The following is an 18,412-nucleotide window of genomic DNA, read 5'->3' as shown; positions in this document are numbered from 1 at the left end:
GGTATATGCCCTTTTCTCCACTGTAGTGTGATCCTGGAGTTAGTATATATAGTTAGGGGAGTGTGGGGGCACAAGCCCTCACTTAGTTTGTTTTTATATTGTCCAGTTTCTGTTTAGAGAGTAAGTAAATAGTTAAGTTCTGGCAAAGAAGTACTTATTAGTGTTGCGAGTGTGTTTGTCTTTGGTTTAATGTTTAGTCTTTTGAAATTTTGCATTGTAAGCTTTCAGTGAAATGAAATTCAGTAAATGAGTTTTCAGTATTTTGAAATTAGGTGATTCGGTCTCTGTGAAATGAAAGTAAGTCAAATGGGTTTTAGGTACACTGTATGTTAGAGACCATGCTTCCTGGGAAAAGGGTGTAAAAAGTAACCCTGAAGGTAATGTGAAGTGACCTCACAAAGAGGATTACTGGCCTCAAACAAATGCCCTACACTGACCGCCTCAAAAAACTCCAACATTACTCCGTAGCATATTGCCTACTCCAAGGTGATGTCTGCTTAACATATAAAGCTATGTCAAACCCAGAGCTGCTGGACATGCTACACCTAAAGAAATCCCAATCCCTCTGAGCTACATGCTCTAGGGACCTAAACCTTGTCACCACAATAAACAGGACCTGCTGGAGGGGTAGAATCCTGTCCCAGAGACTTCCCATACTCTGGAACAGGCTACCCATCTATGTCAAGCAAAGTTCTTCATTAGCACTCTTCAAGAAAAATTTTGATGAGTGGATGGGAAATAGGAAATACACCCCAGGGATCACTTCTGTGTGTCTGCTCGAGAGTGGCACAGGAAAATAACTTTCTTGGGTGGTGTAAGCCAGGGAACCTTGTTGGCTAGGCTTACGGAGGCCCTTGGGCCGATAGCCTAGTACCTACCTATGAAGTAGACCCAGATATATATATATATATATATATATATATATATATATATATATATATATATATATATATATATATATATATATATATATATATATATATACATATGCTGTTTTCTTGGTGCTTAGACCATTGACACCAGTTTCTACAATACTGGTACCAAGTGATAGACAAAGAGCTGTTTATTTTAAAAGACAATCCCAGAGTCTAAAATTCTTAGCTGAAGTAACTTGATCTGATGCCTCCCAGTTGTCACCACCCACTTACTACATCGTCATCAACCCTTCTCCTGTTTTTTTTTTGTTTTTTTTTTTACTTTATGCAGCTGGGGTGTGCTGAGAAAGCTAGACTGAAAATGTAAACAAAGACCAGAATCAAAACAAAAATAATCTCCGGGACTGTTCCTTTATGCACAAATGGCAGTACTTCCTATTTTAATTCGTTGTTGGTGTGACGCCCGTGCCCTGGCCTAGCAATCAAGGAGCTTCAGTCCTCACCACTAACACCAGAGAGGGCTTCTCATATGAGAAGAAAGGATAACAGATGCACACAGAGGTCACAGTCAGTCCAGGGGTTGGTCGCTCCCTTGCTCCCCAGGTCCCCATTAAGACTCCCCACTGGCACAGCTATAAGGTCCACATTTTGGCTTAGCTGGCAAGCTAAAACCTCCAGTACCCTCTCTGTCCAACCAGTGCTTCATGTCCCAGCCCACGTTAGCTGACACACACACACACACACACACATACACACACACACACACACACACACACACACACACACACACACACACACTTTGAGATAAGTATTTATACAACTTCACAGACACGCCTGGGAAAGGCTGACACAGATTCTCCAGCTGTGCCCCTATGCCCAGACTATACAGTAGTAATTACTGCCACCACCAGCTAATATTTATCAACTACCCAAAGGTCCTTAAAAGGGTGTCCAATTATTATTGTGCAATATTATTATCCAATAGTAGTGTAACTTAAGCAATCAAGGCTTATTAGAAGGGCTTAGTACAAGATCACTTATAAACATTCAATGTAATCTAGAGCTTAAATTATCTCTACATAAACCAGCCACAGTTGAAAAGGGTTTAAAAATATTTAATAATAAATACTAAAAACATAAGACAGTACTACTATACCACACTGCTATTCAAGAGTTCAGAGATCACACAGAAACTTAAAATAATTCCGTAGTACAGTTCTGACATAACAGAAAAACACTTAGTCTAATATTTTGTAATTTCCTAGCTATTGCTACAAGAAAACACAGTTCTAAGATAACTTACTTAAGAGCATAGGCAGTGCTGAGTTAGATGTAGAGATCAAAATGCTTACAGTCTCTCTCTGAGCAATAATTTTTAAAATCACTAGCAAACATTTCTGCTGGACCCTCCCAGATTACATCATTCTCATTTAGTTCCCATTACATCATTTATTTGACACTTAGCCTGGAGTTCCCAGGCCAACAGGCTACATTATTTAGCAAGCTAACACCTGCTCAGGAAGCTACAACAATAAAAGACATTTCATATGTACACTCTAGTAATTCCTTAAGTTAAAACAATAGAAAGAATGTGCTAGCTCCGACAGGCTGACTCCGAGCACTTCAGATCAAAGGATAGATTTTAAATAATTTTAAATTCAAAAGAAAGATTTGAAATGCTTGACTTAGCTTTCCTTACAGCAGATGGCAATGTTGCTACAATCTTGAAGTTCAGCATTTTAGTATTTTCTTTCATTTGAGAAACAAGCCAGTGCTTTACATTTATATTTACAAATGCCAGAATTATGTATCAGATTCTTTTTGGCTAGGATGGCAGCCTTCTCCCTTCTCTACCAGTCTTCACAGTCGGTAGTGCTTTTCGTAGTGGGGGAAGATGAGTCCAAGAAGCTAGTGCCCAAGTAAGGAAATAATGTCAAAAACACTACAGATGTGTACATAGTTGAAAAGCAGATTTAGTTTCATTTCCTAGTAGTTCTAGTACACATACTCTGTGAAGTTTACTTTTCTTGCATCTTATGCATGTTATACATATTTACTTGTTAAAAGAATCACAACAGCCATATTTTTATGAAAATATATAATTACATTTACTGTAGTTCAATCCAGTGTCTTCTGTACTGAGTCCTTCAAAGGCATTTGGGCCAAGTCACTGGGGCAGAGTATTTTATGCTGCAGCAAAGAAGACATTGTGTAAACAATTTGATAGTAACTTTTTTTTGTCGTCTTGAAGCCCACAGACATTGTTAAAATATTGTGAAAATGCAGTCTTTTTGGGGTACTGCCACTTGCAGTGCCTATTTCAGGAGTACTCACATGAAACATTTGTGTTTTGTCCACTTGATCTTCAGTCCACACATTCCCTAAACATTCTTTACTGTAAGAGTTTTGCTCTTTGTACTGCTAAAGAGTGTTCCCATTTGTTGGATTCAACTCAGACGTCCATTTTAGGCAAGATATTTCTGAAAGTTTTCTTGATGTATTTGAGGTTTTCAGAAGGACTTCAGGCATAAGTCACTTATTTGTTACTTTCTGCCCCTCTTCGGGTATGTCTGCTTTCTCATTCCTGTATATTTGGCATATTTGAAGAGTTTATGAAAAAAAGAACCACTCTCTTTCTTTGTGTTGTTTTCTGTGAAGGCATCTTCATATTCAGAAGCAGATGCATTGGAGGACTATGCCCCTTTACACAGGAAGAGAAACACCAGCATTGGACCACAGTGCAAAGCTGCTATGAATGTTGGTTTTGAAATTTTATAACCAGATATAATGTTTCTCGGAAATTTAGAAAGGTCACATTGATCTGGCTCACTGAATGTGATGCTGTTACTGAATAAGATACAGTGCAGAGAAATATCCAAACTTTAATGTAGATGAGTGGTAGTTCATTCTGTAAGAAAGGTGTAACTATTTATTTTAGTATTCTACACTATGCTGTATATTCTGCAGCATGTTTATTTACATATTCATTCAAGTGTGTAATATTAATTAGTGTATAACTGCAGTAGTTTACTGTGATCTTAATCTAAATTGATGTGGCACTTTTCATAGAAGAGTAAAGACTTATAGAAGAACAAACTTTTTCCCACTGGGAAAAAAATAAAGGCATTAAGAATTGATTATTAAGAATAATACTAGATCAGGCGTCACCACTTTTTCACATCACCTCTGCTTTAACCAAGTTGTTCTGATAGGTGTTCACACACACACACAAAAAAACAAAAAAACATATAAGACAGTTGAATAGGAGATCCTATTTTTGAACTATGATCTGCCTTGTGTTGCAAGCTGTATCATAGCTGTTTCACAGAAATTGATCCAGCCTGTGTTAATATGTTGTGTGTAGATGGTTCCTTTGATTCTAATTTATCTGTATATGCTTTGGTTGGCAGATGATGATGATGAAGATAACCTTCTTATTGAATGGTTCAAACTAATACATGAAAAACATATGCTGGTGCGTCGGGAATCTGAGCTAGTATACACGTGAGTACTGTTGTAACCCACTAACATTTTTATTTATGTCTACATTTATTAACCAGGGTGATGGACTGGTGAAAGGACACTTCAGCTGTGACCTGGGCAGAGCTGGCATTGGAGTACAACTTCAGAAATGCATTTCAAGCAGTGAAGTAATATAGCCAAGAAACAAGTGACATGCAGACGTCAAATAACTGGAGTTGTAATAGAGGCAGTTAGGTGATGACAGTCGAACAAAACTATTAAAATAAGTAGCAGCAGCAGTAGCAAAGTTAATCAGCTAAACAATGTATTCAATGTATTCATTATTTACGGTATGTTTTACAATTACATTTGAAAGGTAAAATATTTAATCATTTTCACTGTTACTACTGTAGCTGCCACAGACATTGCAATTGGTTATCAAAAGTAGTGCTGTTTAAAAGCATATGTGAAAGAAGTAGTTGTAGAATTTGATGCGTTTTAAAGGTTGGAGTTCCAGACAACCTGAGCCAGTTTATGGAAAGTTTTTTTCTGTGCAGAATAAGATAAAGAAAGGCCTAAGGAGAGTAGCTGAGTTATTTTCATCAGTACTGAATAGGAGATAATGGTTAGTTGTTTTGAGATAAGTTGAATGTGAAAGGGGTAGAAGTTTGTGAAAAGCAGCTTGTAGGTAGTATTGTGTGAATGTAAAACTGTTGGCATGTAATGGCCACAATTCTACAGTCTGATATTAACTTCTGGGTTTGTCTTACAGGAAGTGTTTGAAAAATGAAAGGTTGGGCAGTCACTGTAGATGCTCATTGTAAAGATCACTGCTTCAGTAGCCTCAGGTAATGGGTTATGTCCTACTTAAGGATATAACAGCCATCCAGAAAGCTAGGAAAATGTGTTTCTATCTACTGTCACATGGTTTTAGTTATTTAAACAGGAGTGTTAGTATTTACTTTTGTGGAAAAAATTGTTTAAATTCATTTAAAACTTCATTTTATGAAGGAAAACTTGTGTTCTTTTTTGGGGGGAGATGAAGTAAATGCTTCCCAAGGAATTGGGCATATTTGTCATTGTAACTATGGAACAATCTACAAGTGCCTCAGTTCTTCTTTCGTTTAGCCACAAAAAGAAAATTGGTAAACAGCCTTTGCCTACACAGCATGCTACTGAAGTGCCACAGCCACAGATGGGTGACTCTGTTGTGGTCATTTCTGGCTCCTAAGACCATTCTTTTTTTTTCTCGTCTCCCTTTGGTGTAGTCCCCACAGCCACCATGGACCATGGTTAGAGACATGCTGTGCGACTGTTAGAGTACCCTTTGTAGGCAGGGGAGAACCACTCTTGTCTATCCTACGGGAATACCCCTTCTGCCTTGCCAGACTGCTGAGCCTATCCTTAGGGACTTTTTATTCTTGGCAAGTGTCTGCTTCTGCAGAAATTCCTGTCAGAAAGAAGCAAAAACATAGACAGATATATTCTACTGTCTCAGTCACTTTGGACAGGAGTGATTTATTGAGCTTAATCCAAGTTCTGGACACTTCCATTTTAGCTGTTTCTGGTAAAAGTGAAATGGATTCTTCATTTACTGAAGGGATTCATCATTTTGATCCTCAAAATGATTGTGAAGGGGACAGATTCTATTTTGTGTCCTTGGGTTTCTCATTCAGATTCTGAGCAGGCTGTGATTTCTCTTGGTCCCTTTGAAGGATTCTCTTTTTCTGAAACTATTTCCAGAATGAAGTAGCTGTTTCAGTCGGGGCATTCCACTGTCCTGGAAGAAGTATTAAGATTTGTCGCAATTGGATTTTTCCAGAACCTGCTGAGAATTCCTCCTGTTTTTTCAGCATTGGAGGATGTCTTTTTCACAGCGTGTAACTTGCCTGACAGCCTCCCTGCTGCCCTCATAAAAGCTGATAATATTGAATAAAGTTCCTCAATCTTATAAGTTTTTAAACACTCAACCCCGTTGAGACCCAGCAGCTATTGTTCTAGTGAACTTATCTGCTGCTAAACATCTATATCTGGGTAATGCCAATCCCTCCCCTTCTGAACAAGAATGGGAAAACATTTTAATAGATTGGGGGGGGGGGGGGCAAGTGTGTTCTTTTGCAACACTTTTTTTTAGAATTCTCAAGTGTCCAGCTCATATGTTAGTGTTTATGCTTGCTTCTTTTGGAAACATGGGGTATATTTTGGTATCCATTTCCTTTTCCTGAGGAAAATATTCTTTGTATAATCTTATTGCTTCAGTGTCTCTGGTGGTTACCCACTATTTAAAATGTACTTGCGACTCTTCTGATACCACATCCAGGTCTGTTGCCACTGGAACTGTTAGGAGGTTTGCTTGGGCATGTAATCAGAACCTTCCAGAAAATTTCAAAGCTGAAATTTTGAATTCTGCACTGGATAGAAAGTTAGTTTTTTAGGCCATCTGTTATAGAGAACCTAAAAAAGTGTGATGAGAGAGGTAAACTGATCTAAGGAAACTCTCATATTTTTCAGTCTTCTTTCACCACGTTTTCCAAGCAGCTTGATGCATCCTTACAACCTTTTTCAAAAAGCAAAATAAACTCTACAAACTGCTGGTAAGCAAACTTATAAAAAAGCAATTGCATGGGGGTTCCAAAAAGAATGGAGGAACCCCCTAAACAAAGGACTGTCCAGTAAATCTGAATGACTGTCTACAAGACACCCTTTCAACTTAAGACCCTGGTAACCCTTTTATCGTTTTAGAAAGTCTGATCCTCCATTTTTTCTCTTTGGCAACAGATAGTTTCTGATTGTTTGGTTCTGAAAGTAATCTGCAATGGTTACATATAGTAGTGGGAGTTTATCCCTCCTTTTCAAGGTATTTCCCCGTCATCTGCTAGACCAAATTCCTTTTTTCCCTCCTATCATTCAGCATCTTCTGTGTCAGGAGGTGATGGGAACTGTCCTTCTTCCCCATTTAGTGGAAGTGTTTTGTTCAAAAATGTTTCTGGTGCCATAGAAAGAAGATCCATGGAGACCATTTCTAGATTTTTCCTTTCTAAACCTGATTGTCATATTGCCCAAATTCAAAATGTTATCCATTCGCAGTTACCCTTATTCCCTATTTGAGTTTTTGGTAACCTTAAGTTTAGTAGATGCTATCATCACATTCTTGTAGATCCAGATTTCTGAGTTTTCTTATTTTTTTCTGTGTCTGGGTCACATTTATCAGTTCTCTGTATTACCCTTTGGTCTATCATCTACTCCATGGGTATTTACAAACTGTCTAGCTCTATGACAGCCTACTGTAGACTACAGAGTACTGGCATTGTTACTTATTTAGATGACTGTGTTATCTTTGCAGTCTCTTTTTCAAGGTGTCCGAAATCTCTCACTTAGTTTGGGGTCTCCTATATAGACTTGGATTCCAGGCAGACATACAAAAGCCTTATCGGTTGCTTCTCAAAGGATTGATGTGAAGTTGTTCTGTCTCACCGTTCATTCCTTACTGATGGGTTTGGAGCCGATCCCTCAGCTCCGAGTCGGCACCTACTGCAAACCTCAAGGATTTCAGCTAACTCGAGGCCAAGTCCCCATCCCATGATGCACCCTGAGTTACCTCAGATCTAGTTTGCCACTGCAACTGATAGGAGGTTCTTGCTAGTTCGGGCCAGTAAAAACTTTTATATTTTTATATTTACAAAAATTATGGCTAGTTTACTGTTTAAATACTTAGATATTCAGATTAGATAAGCTCCTAAAGCTTTATCTGTAGTGTTCCGTTCCCTGTGTGCTATCTTTATTATATAATTGGCCTTGTTTTTTTTTCATAGGCCTATTTAAACTTCTATTTCAATTTCTGACTAAAAATTGTTATTCTGTGACCCTTTTGGTCACACATGTTCATAGGTTCATAGGTTCATACTAGGCTATCTGCCCTAGGGCATTTATAAGCCTAGCCAGAGTGTGTTTGGCTTTCGCCACCCATTTTAAATTAATTTTGCTATGCCCTTTTTCAAGGTTAGTATACTGTGCCTCTGTCTAACAGTGACACAGAAGTGATGCCCGGGGTAAACCTACGATCTCCCATCCACTCATCAAGATTCCTCTTGAAGAGAGTCAATGAGAGACTCTGCCTAACCTGGACTGGGATTTTATTCCAGAGTGCAGGGAGCCTCTGGGTTATGAATCTGTCCCTCCAGCATGTCGTATTTATTTCAGCGCTGAGGTTCAAGTCTCTCAAGCGCGTAGCTCGATGGGATTTGGATTTTCTGAGGTGCAGCATGTCCATTAATTCCGGGTTGGACATGGCTTTATACGTCAGGCACAGATCGCCTCTAAGCAGGCGGTATGCCACTGAGTAGAGCTGGAGTTTCTTTAACTGGGCAGCATATGGCATTTGTTTGAGCCCTTTGATCCTCTTCGTGAGGTACTTTTGGGGTCTTTCCAGTTGCTGCAGGTGTCTGGTAAGGTACATCCCAAAAGGGGCATTGTACTCAATTATGGACCTGATGAGGGATGAGTAAAGAGGCACGATGACCTCCCCTGATCTAGATGTGAATCCTTCATGATTAGGTGGGCTATATAAAATGTTTTTCTAACCACTTTGGCCACTTGGTTGTCAAATGAGAGATTGCTATCAACTTGGGTCCCCAGGTTCCTAATTACTTCTTCCGTACTTAATGGATTACCACCTATGTGGTAATTTGTGGGCACTTTGTTTTTGCCAAAGGGGATGACTATACACTTTTTGGCGTTTAGCTTGAGGCCATGGCTCTGGCACCAGTTGTCTGTTTCTATGAGGCCCTTTTGGAGGATGCTTTTGTTGGCTGGAGAGTCGATTATGGCGCCCAGTTTGCAGTCATCTGCGAACTTGGTCAGCCACAGTCCTTCCGTGTTGGCCTGTACCTCCGAGAAATATATACCGAACAAGAGAGGTCCCAGGACTGAGCCTTGTGGGACGCCACTTGTAACTGGTTTGGACTCTGACATGGCTCCAGCAATTCTAACCATGTGGGTTCTGTCCTTGAGCCAGTTTCCAACCCATCTAGTGACATAGGGGTTTATATTTAAGCTGGTGAGCTTATCCATAATGCCTGAGTGGGGTATTGTATCGAAGGCTTTTGCGAGGTCCAGGTAGGCTGTGTGGACCACCTTCCCCTCGTCAATGGCCTTGGTGACTGTTTCAAAGAAATTAACCAGGTTTAAGAGGCAGGATCTGCCCTTAACAAAGCCGAATCTTTATTTATGTGGTCCATGATGATCCTTTCCATAGCTTTGCAGACCAAGCTAGTCAGGCTTATGGGGCGATAGTTTCCAGGATCCATTGAGGCACCACCTTTGTGGAGAGGGACCACTGTTGCTGTACGCCACTCTTTGGGTACATATCCTGTAGTAAGGCTGAGATTGAACAGTAGTTTTATGTTTGGGTTTAGCTCTTCTTGGAGTTCATGTAGGACGCAGCCTGGGACACCGTCTGGTCCCATTGATGCTGTGCTTTTTGCTTTGGAGAGGGCGGCTCTTACCTGAGCATCTGAGATGTCAGGGGGGCAGCACTCTGCTGGGATAGATATTTGCCCTTTTGGTGGGGAGAGGGGGGAGATGTTTGCGCTGAACCTGTCAGCTAGGATGTTGGCAATGTCTGTGGGTTTGGTGTATTTTTTGTCATTTTGGACTAATTCTGAGCATATCTGGGAATTCCCACCCAGGATGTTCATCGTGCATACAGCTGCAGTCAAAACAGATGGGTTCTCCTGCCATCAGACGGGTCCTCGGTCGGCCGAATTCCAAAGTCTAGGTCCGGCATCGGTTGTCGTCGCTTCTTCCCTGACGTTAGAGCACCAGGGGTATAAAAGAACCAGCCGACGCCATTTTCTCCAGTCCTTCTTGCCGCGCGGTGCCCGAAGCAGAAGCAGTTCGCAAGTGCCGGTCGGCCAGCTCCTGAAATTACGAAAATTTTGCAACCGAAGTCTTCTTTAAAGCTAAGTACCCCGTTGGGGAAACTTTTCTTGCCTCAGACCGATGTCAGACCAAGTTAATAATTGTATTTCTTGTGGGAAGCAAATACCGCATAAGGATTTTCATTCCCTCTGCATTCCTTGCTTAGGCCCAGACCATAACGTCTCGGTCTGTCATTTTTGTGCTACATTCAACAAACACACTATTAAGCGTCGGGCGGAGTTCGCCCAGCATTATTTTGGTAAAAAATTTAACTATATTATGTCGTCGGATATTCCGACTCCAGTTTTGTCTAAAAAACGCAAAGATAAGGACCGACACACGCGGTCCGCGGCCTCCACCGACACCACGCCAAAGCCTACTACAGGTGGTCTGGTTCTCAGCGAGGCACCTACGCAGCCCCTGCCTACCGACGACACTTCATTGGTGGTGTCTTGAGTGCCCGAGGTCGCAGGCTCCTCGGCCCACACTCCAACTACAGATATCGAAGCCACTCTTGCTGGTGAATCTCAATATGTAGACAGGTCTGCCTCCTCTCAAGGTGTCTTCAGACCTTCCTCTTCTTTTTCTATCAAGGCTTTCACTAAGTCTAAAGCAACCATGCATTCTAAGAGACAAGCTCCACAGGGCCCTTCCCCAGGCCCCATGCCTAAAAAACAGATGCTTAAAATGGCTGAGGATTTGATTACTCTTATCAGGGGATCTCAACCCCCCCCCTCGGACAAAAGGCCCATAGTGGAGGAAGAATCCCCCTCCTCTGACCAGGCCTCCATTATTTCAGAACACTCTGATGAACAGGAACATTCTTACTCCCCTTTTGAAGATTCTGATGCTGAGGAGTCCATTCCCTCTGTCTTCCCCCCAGAGGATTACTCATTTGGGGAAACCTTGCATACATTAAGGGAACACTTCCACTGGGAAGGCCAAGAGTACTCCGATTCCAAGAAAAGGCTTAGGGACTTTCTCTTGCTACCTCAGCACAGGCCTCTAGCTATACCTCCTGTCTTAGACATCCTAGATGATATGTACTCGGAGGCCTGCCTTAACCCGGATTCTTTACCTCCAGCACCAGTCAAGCCTGACGGGTATTACCGGGTTCCTGACTCACACCAATTTTTATACAAAAGTCATGCAGCAGCTGACCCAGAAACTATCTCACAGGGCCCCAAGGAAATTAAGGCCTCCACTGCAAAAAACCCATTACCTTCCGAGAGGGACTCCAGATCCTTAGAAAGGTGGGGAAAAAAGGTATACACCTCGGCCACCTTAACCATGAGGGCATTAAACTGCCAGTTCCATATGCTAAAGTACCAACAGTTTCTGTTATCACAGTTGAGAAGCAAAATGTCACAACCTGAACAACCATACTTGAAGGAGTTGCAGGATTTGATACATAGTGCAGAACAAGTGGGTAAACATACCTTGCCAATGTGGTTTTGATGCTCTAGAGGCCTCATGTAGAGCTGCTGTTACAGGATCAGTCATACGTAGACATGCCTGGCTCACGGAGCAAACCTTACCAGATCTTACCAGATCATGTCAAAGCTAAATAAATAGATGCCCGTCTTCAAAAGGATGTATTTTTTGGTGATAAAGCAGAGGAAGTATTAAAGAAAATGGTGGAAAAAGCTAAATCAATGCAAACAGTGAAAGATTTTCTACAGGTGCATCCTCCACGTTTCAGTAGAAATTGGCCTTCCAAAAATTGGTCCTTTCCAGCCACGGACAGACCCCAAAGAGGTAGATACAGGCACCCGAGGGGCAGTGGGCAATCTCAAGGATCGTATAGGGGCAGACAATGGCAAACTCCTACACAAAGAGGTGGTGAGGATAGTTCACAGCCAGTCAGAAAGCAAGCCCAATGACTTTCCCCTTTGCATGCCAAGCAAGGCTCAAATGGCAGCACCCTTAGGAAGAAAACTGGCATTATTTTCAAAAAATTGGCATATTGTCACAAAAGACAAATGGATCCTGGACATTATAAACAGAGGCTACAGATTACATTTTCACACCCTTGCAAAAATGAGAGGCATGCCAAACCTGCCACACAATCAAAGGGCAGAGGCACAAAGACAAATTTCAGATCTCATGGACATGAAAGCTATTCAAGAGGTACCTACTCACGAACAAGGTCAAGGTTTTTATTCCAGACTATTCCTGGTACCAAGGAAGGGAAAAGAGTGGAGACCTATATTGGACCTATCCATCTTAAACACATTTTTACTCGTACCAAAATTCAAGATGCTCACTTTACAGCAGCTTCTTCCCATGCTGGGCAAGGAGTCTTGGCTGGTAACGTTGGACCTCAAGGAGGCATACCTGCATGTCCCAATCAGACAAAATTGCAGAAGATACCTCAGATTTCTTGCAGGTTCAACCCATTATCAGTTCTCTGCATTGCCCTCTGACTTATGTACTGTGCCCAGAGTATTCATGAAATGCCTGGCATCAGTAATTGCCTACTGCAGACTTCAAGGGATACAAATATACCCATATCTGGACGACTGCCTGATCCAAGCGGACAGCAAGCACATACTTCTGAAACATCTGGCTTTTGTAATAAGGTTGTTGAATTCTCTGGGATACACAGTCAACAAAAAGAAATCAAGGCTAATACCATCTCAGAAAATAATTTTCCTGGGTGCCAACTTGGACACAAACACCCAGATGGCCTACCTCATGCCAGAGAAGCAGGGGGAACTAACTCAATACTTCAAAACACTAGCAAATTTCACCAGGCTGACTGCAAGGAAAATCCTGCAGGCTCTGGGATTCATGGCATCTTGCATCCTACTAATCCCATGTGCAAAGCTGCATATGAGGAAACTTCAATGGTACCTGAAAAACCTATGGTCTCAACACAGCCACAGTTTGGAAACAATAATACCACTAATTCCATGTCTTCAAAAGGAATTTCTGTGGTGGGCTCAAGCATGCCAAACAAACACACGTCTCCCATTCTGCAAGCCTCAAGCAAATCAAGTCATCACAACAGACGCCTTGGACTACGCCTGGGGGGCGCACATGACAGATCGGTGCATTCAGGGCAGATGGTCCCAAAAGGAAAAGCACCTTCACATCAATCAAAAGGAAATGCTAGCAGTAACAAATGCTATTACAGCTTTCAAAGACCTTCTGCATCCAGGTCAACTATTGATAAGGACAGACAACACCACAGTAATGTGATACATAAACAGGGAGGAACCCATTCATACCCCCTGTGCAGGCTGGCCATGTCACTTTGGGACATGGCCCTGGAATTACAAATCGAACTTCAAGCACAGTACTTGCCAGGCAAGGAAAACACGCTGGTAGACAACCTAAGCAGGAATATGACAGATCCACACGAATGGAAGTTGCATCCTCAAGTTTTTACAGAGATAATTCAAGCATGGGGAAGGCCAGACATAGATCTCTTTGCCTCCCACAAAAATCACCAATTGACAAAATTCTGCTCAAGGACGTTCCATCCACAGGCCTGGAGAGTGGACGCTCTCTCTTTCAGTTGGACAACAATGACAGTTTATGCCTTCCCACCTCTTCCTCTACTGCCCAAAGTTCTACTAAAAACCAGAGCAGACAGACCAAAGATGATTCTCATTGCTCCAGACTGGCTAAGACAGCACTGGTACCCACTCCTGAGGAGCCTGGCACATTCCCCTCCATGGACCCTACCTCGAATGCCTCCTCTTCTGACTCAGCACAGCGTCAAAACTCTTCACAGTCAGCTGAAAACACTCAATCTGGCCGCATGGAAGATTCCTTAACAACACAACAGACCCTACTCTCCAAGGAGGTGCAGGATGTCATTTTGGAGGCCAGAAGGCCATCTACCAGAAAAGCTTACTCCACAAAATGGAAACGGTTTTGTGCCTGGAATGAGAAAAAGGGCCAGGATCTTGGAAATCTGAATTTACCTCAAATATTACAGTATCTAGCTGAGCTGCTAAGCAGTGGACTTTCATTCTCCTCCATCAAAATCCCATGCCTCAGCCATTTCTGCAGAATACAACACTGATCCACCTTTATTCTCTCACCCCCTCTTAAGACAGTTCCTCAGAGGGGCAAAGAATATAAAACCCCCAAGGAAACAACCAATACCTGCTTGGGATCTCAATTTCATACTAGAAAAGCTGACCCTGCCTCCTTTTGAGCCAGCTGCCTCAACAGATTTGCAATATTTGTCCTGGAAAACAGCTTTCCTTTTGGCTATCACCTCAGCTCGTAGGGTATCGGAACTACAAGCCCTCATGGCTGTGCAGCCTTTTATCATCTTCCATCAGGACAGAGTTTCCTTACGAACCAACCCGTCCTTTTTGCCAAAGGTGGTATCCAGGGTAGCTTTGAATCAGGCTATACACTTACCTACCTTTTACCCTAATCCTCAAAACAAAGGGGAGAGACTACTACATTCCTTGGACATCCACAGACAGCTGCATTATTATTTGGACAGAATAAAGCCTTTCAGAAAATCAGAACAGCTTTTTGTGTCCTATGCTGTAGGAGCTCAAGGGAAACCAATTTCCAAACAGACAATCTCAAAATGGATAGCCCACTGCATACGCTTTTGTTACTCTTTTCATGGTAAGACTGTACCTGCAGGCATCAGATCTCACTCCACAAGGGCCACAGCTACCTCTGCAGCTTTCCTCAGAGGAGTTCCTACCAAGGATATATTGGAAGCAGCCACTTGGAGTTCTGTGCATACCTTTTCCAAGCACTACCACCTACCATTATACTCCAAAACTAGAGCAGGCTTTGCCACAGCAGTCTTGCAGGGCATTCTGGCTCCTCCTAGTTCCACCTAGTGCCTACCACCCCTTTCTTAGCTTTGGGATTCTACCCATCTGTTATGACTGCAGCTGTATGCACGATGAACATAGTACAGTTTTGTTCCTACCATAAATGTAGATGTTCGAGTGTTAATACAGCTGCAGTCCAGGTTTCCCTCCCTCCTTCCCCTCTTGGGGTATTCTTTTATGGCATATTTGCTTGCAACTACTGTTGTTTTTATTATATTGCATTGCTTTATTACACAAATTTATGTATTGCCTTCCTTCTGGGGGCACCTGACATCTGTGGCAAGAAAAACTGAAGAAAATGGCGTCGGCTGGTTCTTTTATACCCCTGGCGCTCTGACGTCAGGGAAGAAGCGACGACAACTGACGCTGGACCTAGACTTTGGAATTCGGCCGACCAAGGACCCGCCTGACGGCAGGAGAACCCATCTGTTATGACTGCAGCTGTATTAGCACTCGAACATCTACATTTATGGTAGGTACAAAACTGTACTTTTCTAACATAATTAAAGAAAGCCTTGTGATTATCTTTAGTGTCCTGTGCAATTTTTCTCTCTAAGCTGGCCTTAGATGATTTTATGAGTGCCCGTAGTTTTTTGTTAATACTGATCAGAGATGCCTTCCCTTTTTGGGATTTTGCTCTGTCATGTAGTAGTTTCCTCCTTCTATTGTATAGTTTATTTATGGCTGGGGTCCACCAGACAGGACGTCTGCCTTTGGAGGATTGGGTCTTGGTTTTATTTGGGATTGCATGATCCATGCATTCCTGAAGGTGTTCATAGAATGCGTTTATAAAGGATTCTGCGGTCTGGGCCGTATTTTCCACAGGCCTGGGGGCTTTGCAGGATTCCACTTCGGTTTTGAGGAGTGTGAAATTTGCTTTAGAGAAGTTTTTCACTGTGGTTTTCTGGGCAGGGGGTGGGGTCGGGATGTGAATATCCAGTGAGATTAGTTTATGGTCTGATCTTACCAGTGAGGGATACACTTCTGGTCTGGAGCATAGAGTCCCCGTGTTGGTGATGATCAGGTCCAGTATGTTTTCCCCTCTTGTGGGAGTGGTAACAAGTTGTTCCATAGCATTTGAGTTTATAAATTCTAGGAAACTTTGGGCTAGGGTGTTGGAGCTAGAGTAATGCTTCCAGTCTGTTTGGGTAGTTGAAGTCGCCCAATATAATGGTGTTTGGAGAGACCTTCATATTTTCCAGTGTTCTTAGGAAGGCCGAGTGGGGTTCCTGGGTTTGGGAGGGTGGTCTGTAGCAGGCTATAAACTGGAAGGCAGTTTTACCCACTGTTAGTTGCACATGGATAGTCTCTGATGCTTCATGCTGTGCCACCAACCTGGAGGTGTGGGTATCTTTGACGAATATTGATACTCCCCCCTCCTTTTGTGGTTCGGTCCAAGTTTTGGGGCCGAAAAGCATGGTATGAGGTATAACCTGGTAGTGCTGGGGTGCTCTCGGGAGCCTTGAACCAGGTTTCTGTTACTGCACAGATATTGATGCTCTCCATGCTAAGGAGAGTTTCAAGTGCGTGCATCTTGAGGTTTAGACTTCTGGTGTTGAGTAGCATTACTCTCTTAGTTTCTTATCCCTTGTGATACCTATGGAGGTGGGTTTGTCTTTTGAGCCTTGCCTAAAAAAGGCACTATGGGGGTAGCAAGAGCCTTTGCCAATATCCGGAAGCCCAGGGGTGACAAATGCAAGCCATCCCTAGCGAAGCATCGTGGCTTGTTGAGCATGTCATCCCAGGCTGACAGGCATTGGATTCCCTTTGAATGACACCAATACTTAAGCCAATTGTTGAAATTGATCATCTTGTCTTCATATTGTGGCATCATTCTTGGTGAGGGTAAGATGCTACTCAAGGTCAGGGTCATACCGGCCCTTTTACATTACTTATATGTAAGTATAATATTTAATATTTATTAACTTTTTGTGTTATTTAGAAGGATTTGTTAGTAGTTATAGTTAGCCTTGGTTTTAGAGGCTTGTGTGTGTCTGTAGTTACAGTTAGCCTGTTTTTTATTAGAAGGCTTATCAATAACTTTATGTAGCCTTAGTTTGAAAGGCTTGTGTGTGTGTGTCTCTCTGATTATAGTTCGCCTGTTTTTTGTTAGAAGGCTATTCTATATTGCTGTTAGTGGGTGTGTCCAATTCTATGGCTGACAACAAGGACAAACACCCTAAGTCAGGGTTTAAAAAATGCCCTAAATGTGGGCAGAAGCTGTCGGTTACAGACTGTCTTGTGACTTGTGTATACTGCTTGGGTGCCTTGCACTTTCAAGAGACATGCTATATGTCATTCCTTTTTGTCTACAGTTCTCAAAGAGAGAAAAAGGAAGCTTATAGATTGAGGTTTGTTGAAACCTTCCTTTCAGGAGGCTTTGAGTGACCAGGATGGATCTAGTAAGTCCTCAAAGTCCTCCAAGACTTCTGAAGAATCAAAAAAAATCTAGAGAGTCTGTGACATTGACTCAACACGTCTCAGAGCCGAATGTCTTCTCTCAAAGCCGGTCCCCGGTCTTGGAACCGGTATCCGAAACTGTTAAATCACCTATTCTCTAGTCGGTACCATCAGTCCGATCATCTCAATCTTCTGTGAGCCTGTCTGATTTGGATGTGGATCGGGTGGTGCAGAAGCTTTTACAGGCACCGACCTTTGCCAAATTACCGGCTCCGACCCAGCCAGCTATATCTATTCCTCCTCCAAGCCAAACCGGTCCATTGGAGTCGGAGGAGTCAGACCTGCTGATTGTGGAGCCTTTGAAGCTGACGCCTGCACCATTGTCTTTGGCTCCATTCACTCTGATGTCCTCGGCGCCGATCGAGGACTCTAGGAGCCGATACTCTCTGGTCGGGTCAGGGGAGGATAGTCGAACCGACTTGTCGGTTCTGACTTTGCCTCTTGGGGCTTCGGCTCGGATGAGCTTGGCTCCTACCTCGGGCTCTGAACCCACTGTTCTGGTGCACGGATATTGACCGTTTCCTTGGATCCGTCGGTCCCTTCGCATCGGAGCAGAGGTGCTTTTGAAGTCATGAGGAGAGTTATGTCTCCCAAGACATCCTCAATTCCGAGTGTGGCTTCTTTATCCCCTAAAGCGCCTGTGTCTGCTTCTGCCTCAGAGATCCTTGCTAAGTGGAGAGACTCAAAGCCTCAGGAAGCCCCATTGAGTGGCCCATGCTCTTCCGAGAACTCCCCAGAAGCTCCCACTGATGAGGTTCTCAGGAAGAGTGTGTGTAAGAGGAAGCACTTGGACTCCCCTCAAGAGTCATTAACATCTGACACTGACTTGGATGAATCAGAAGGGTCCCCACGGTCCCCCTCTGAGGATATCTCATT

At 42.7% G+C, this 18,412-nt stretch overlaps 1 protein-coding gene across 1 annotated transcript in view; it reads left to right on the top strand.

Annotated features, from left to right (window-relative positions):
- Positions 1-18,412, top strand: part of MICALL1 (MICAL like 1) — a 977,256-nt gene that overhangs the window by 733,621 nt on the left and 225,223 nt on the right. The window contains exon 12 of the mRNA XM_044068010.1: positions 4,286-4,379. Within this exon, the coding sequence (XP_043923945.1) occupies positions 4,286-4,379 (94 nt within the window). The remainder of the gene's footprint in view (positions 1-4,285; positions 4,380-18,412) is intronic.

Source organism: Protopterus annectens, chromosome 1.part0 (assembly GCF_019279795.1).
Source record: "Protopterus annectens isolate FY-2018-M chromosome 1.part0, PAN1.0, whole genome shotgun sequence".
NCBI lineage: Eukaryota > Metazoa > Chordata > Ceratodontiformes > Protopteridae > Protopterus > Protopterus annectens.
Note: the sequence above shows the minus strand (reverse complement) of the source record. Positions and strands in the feature narration are given on the sequence as shown.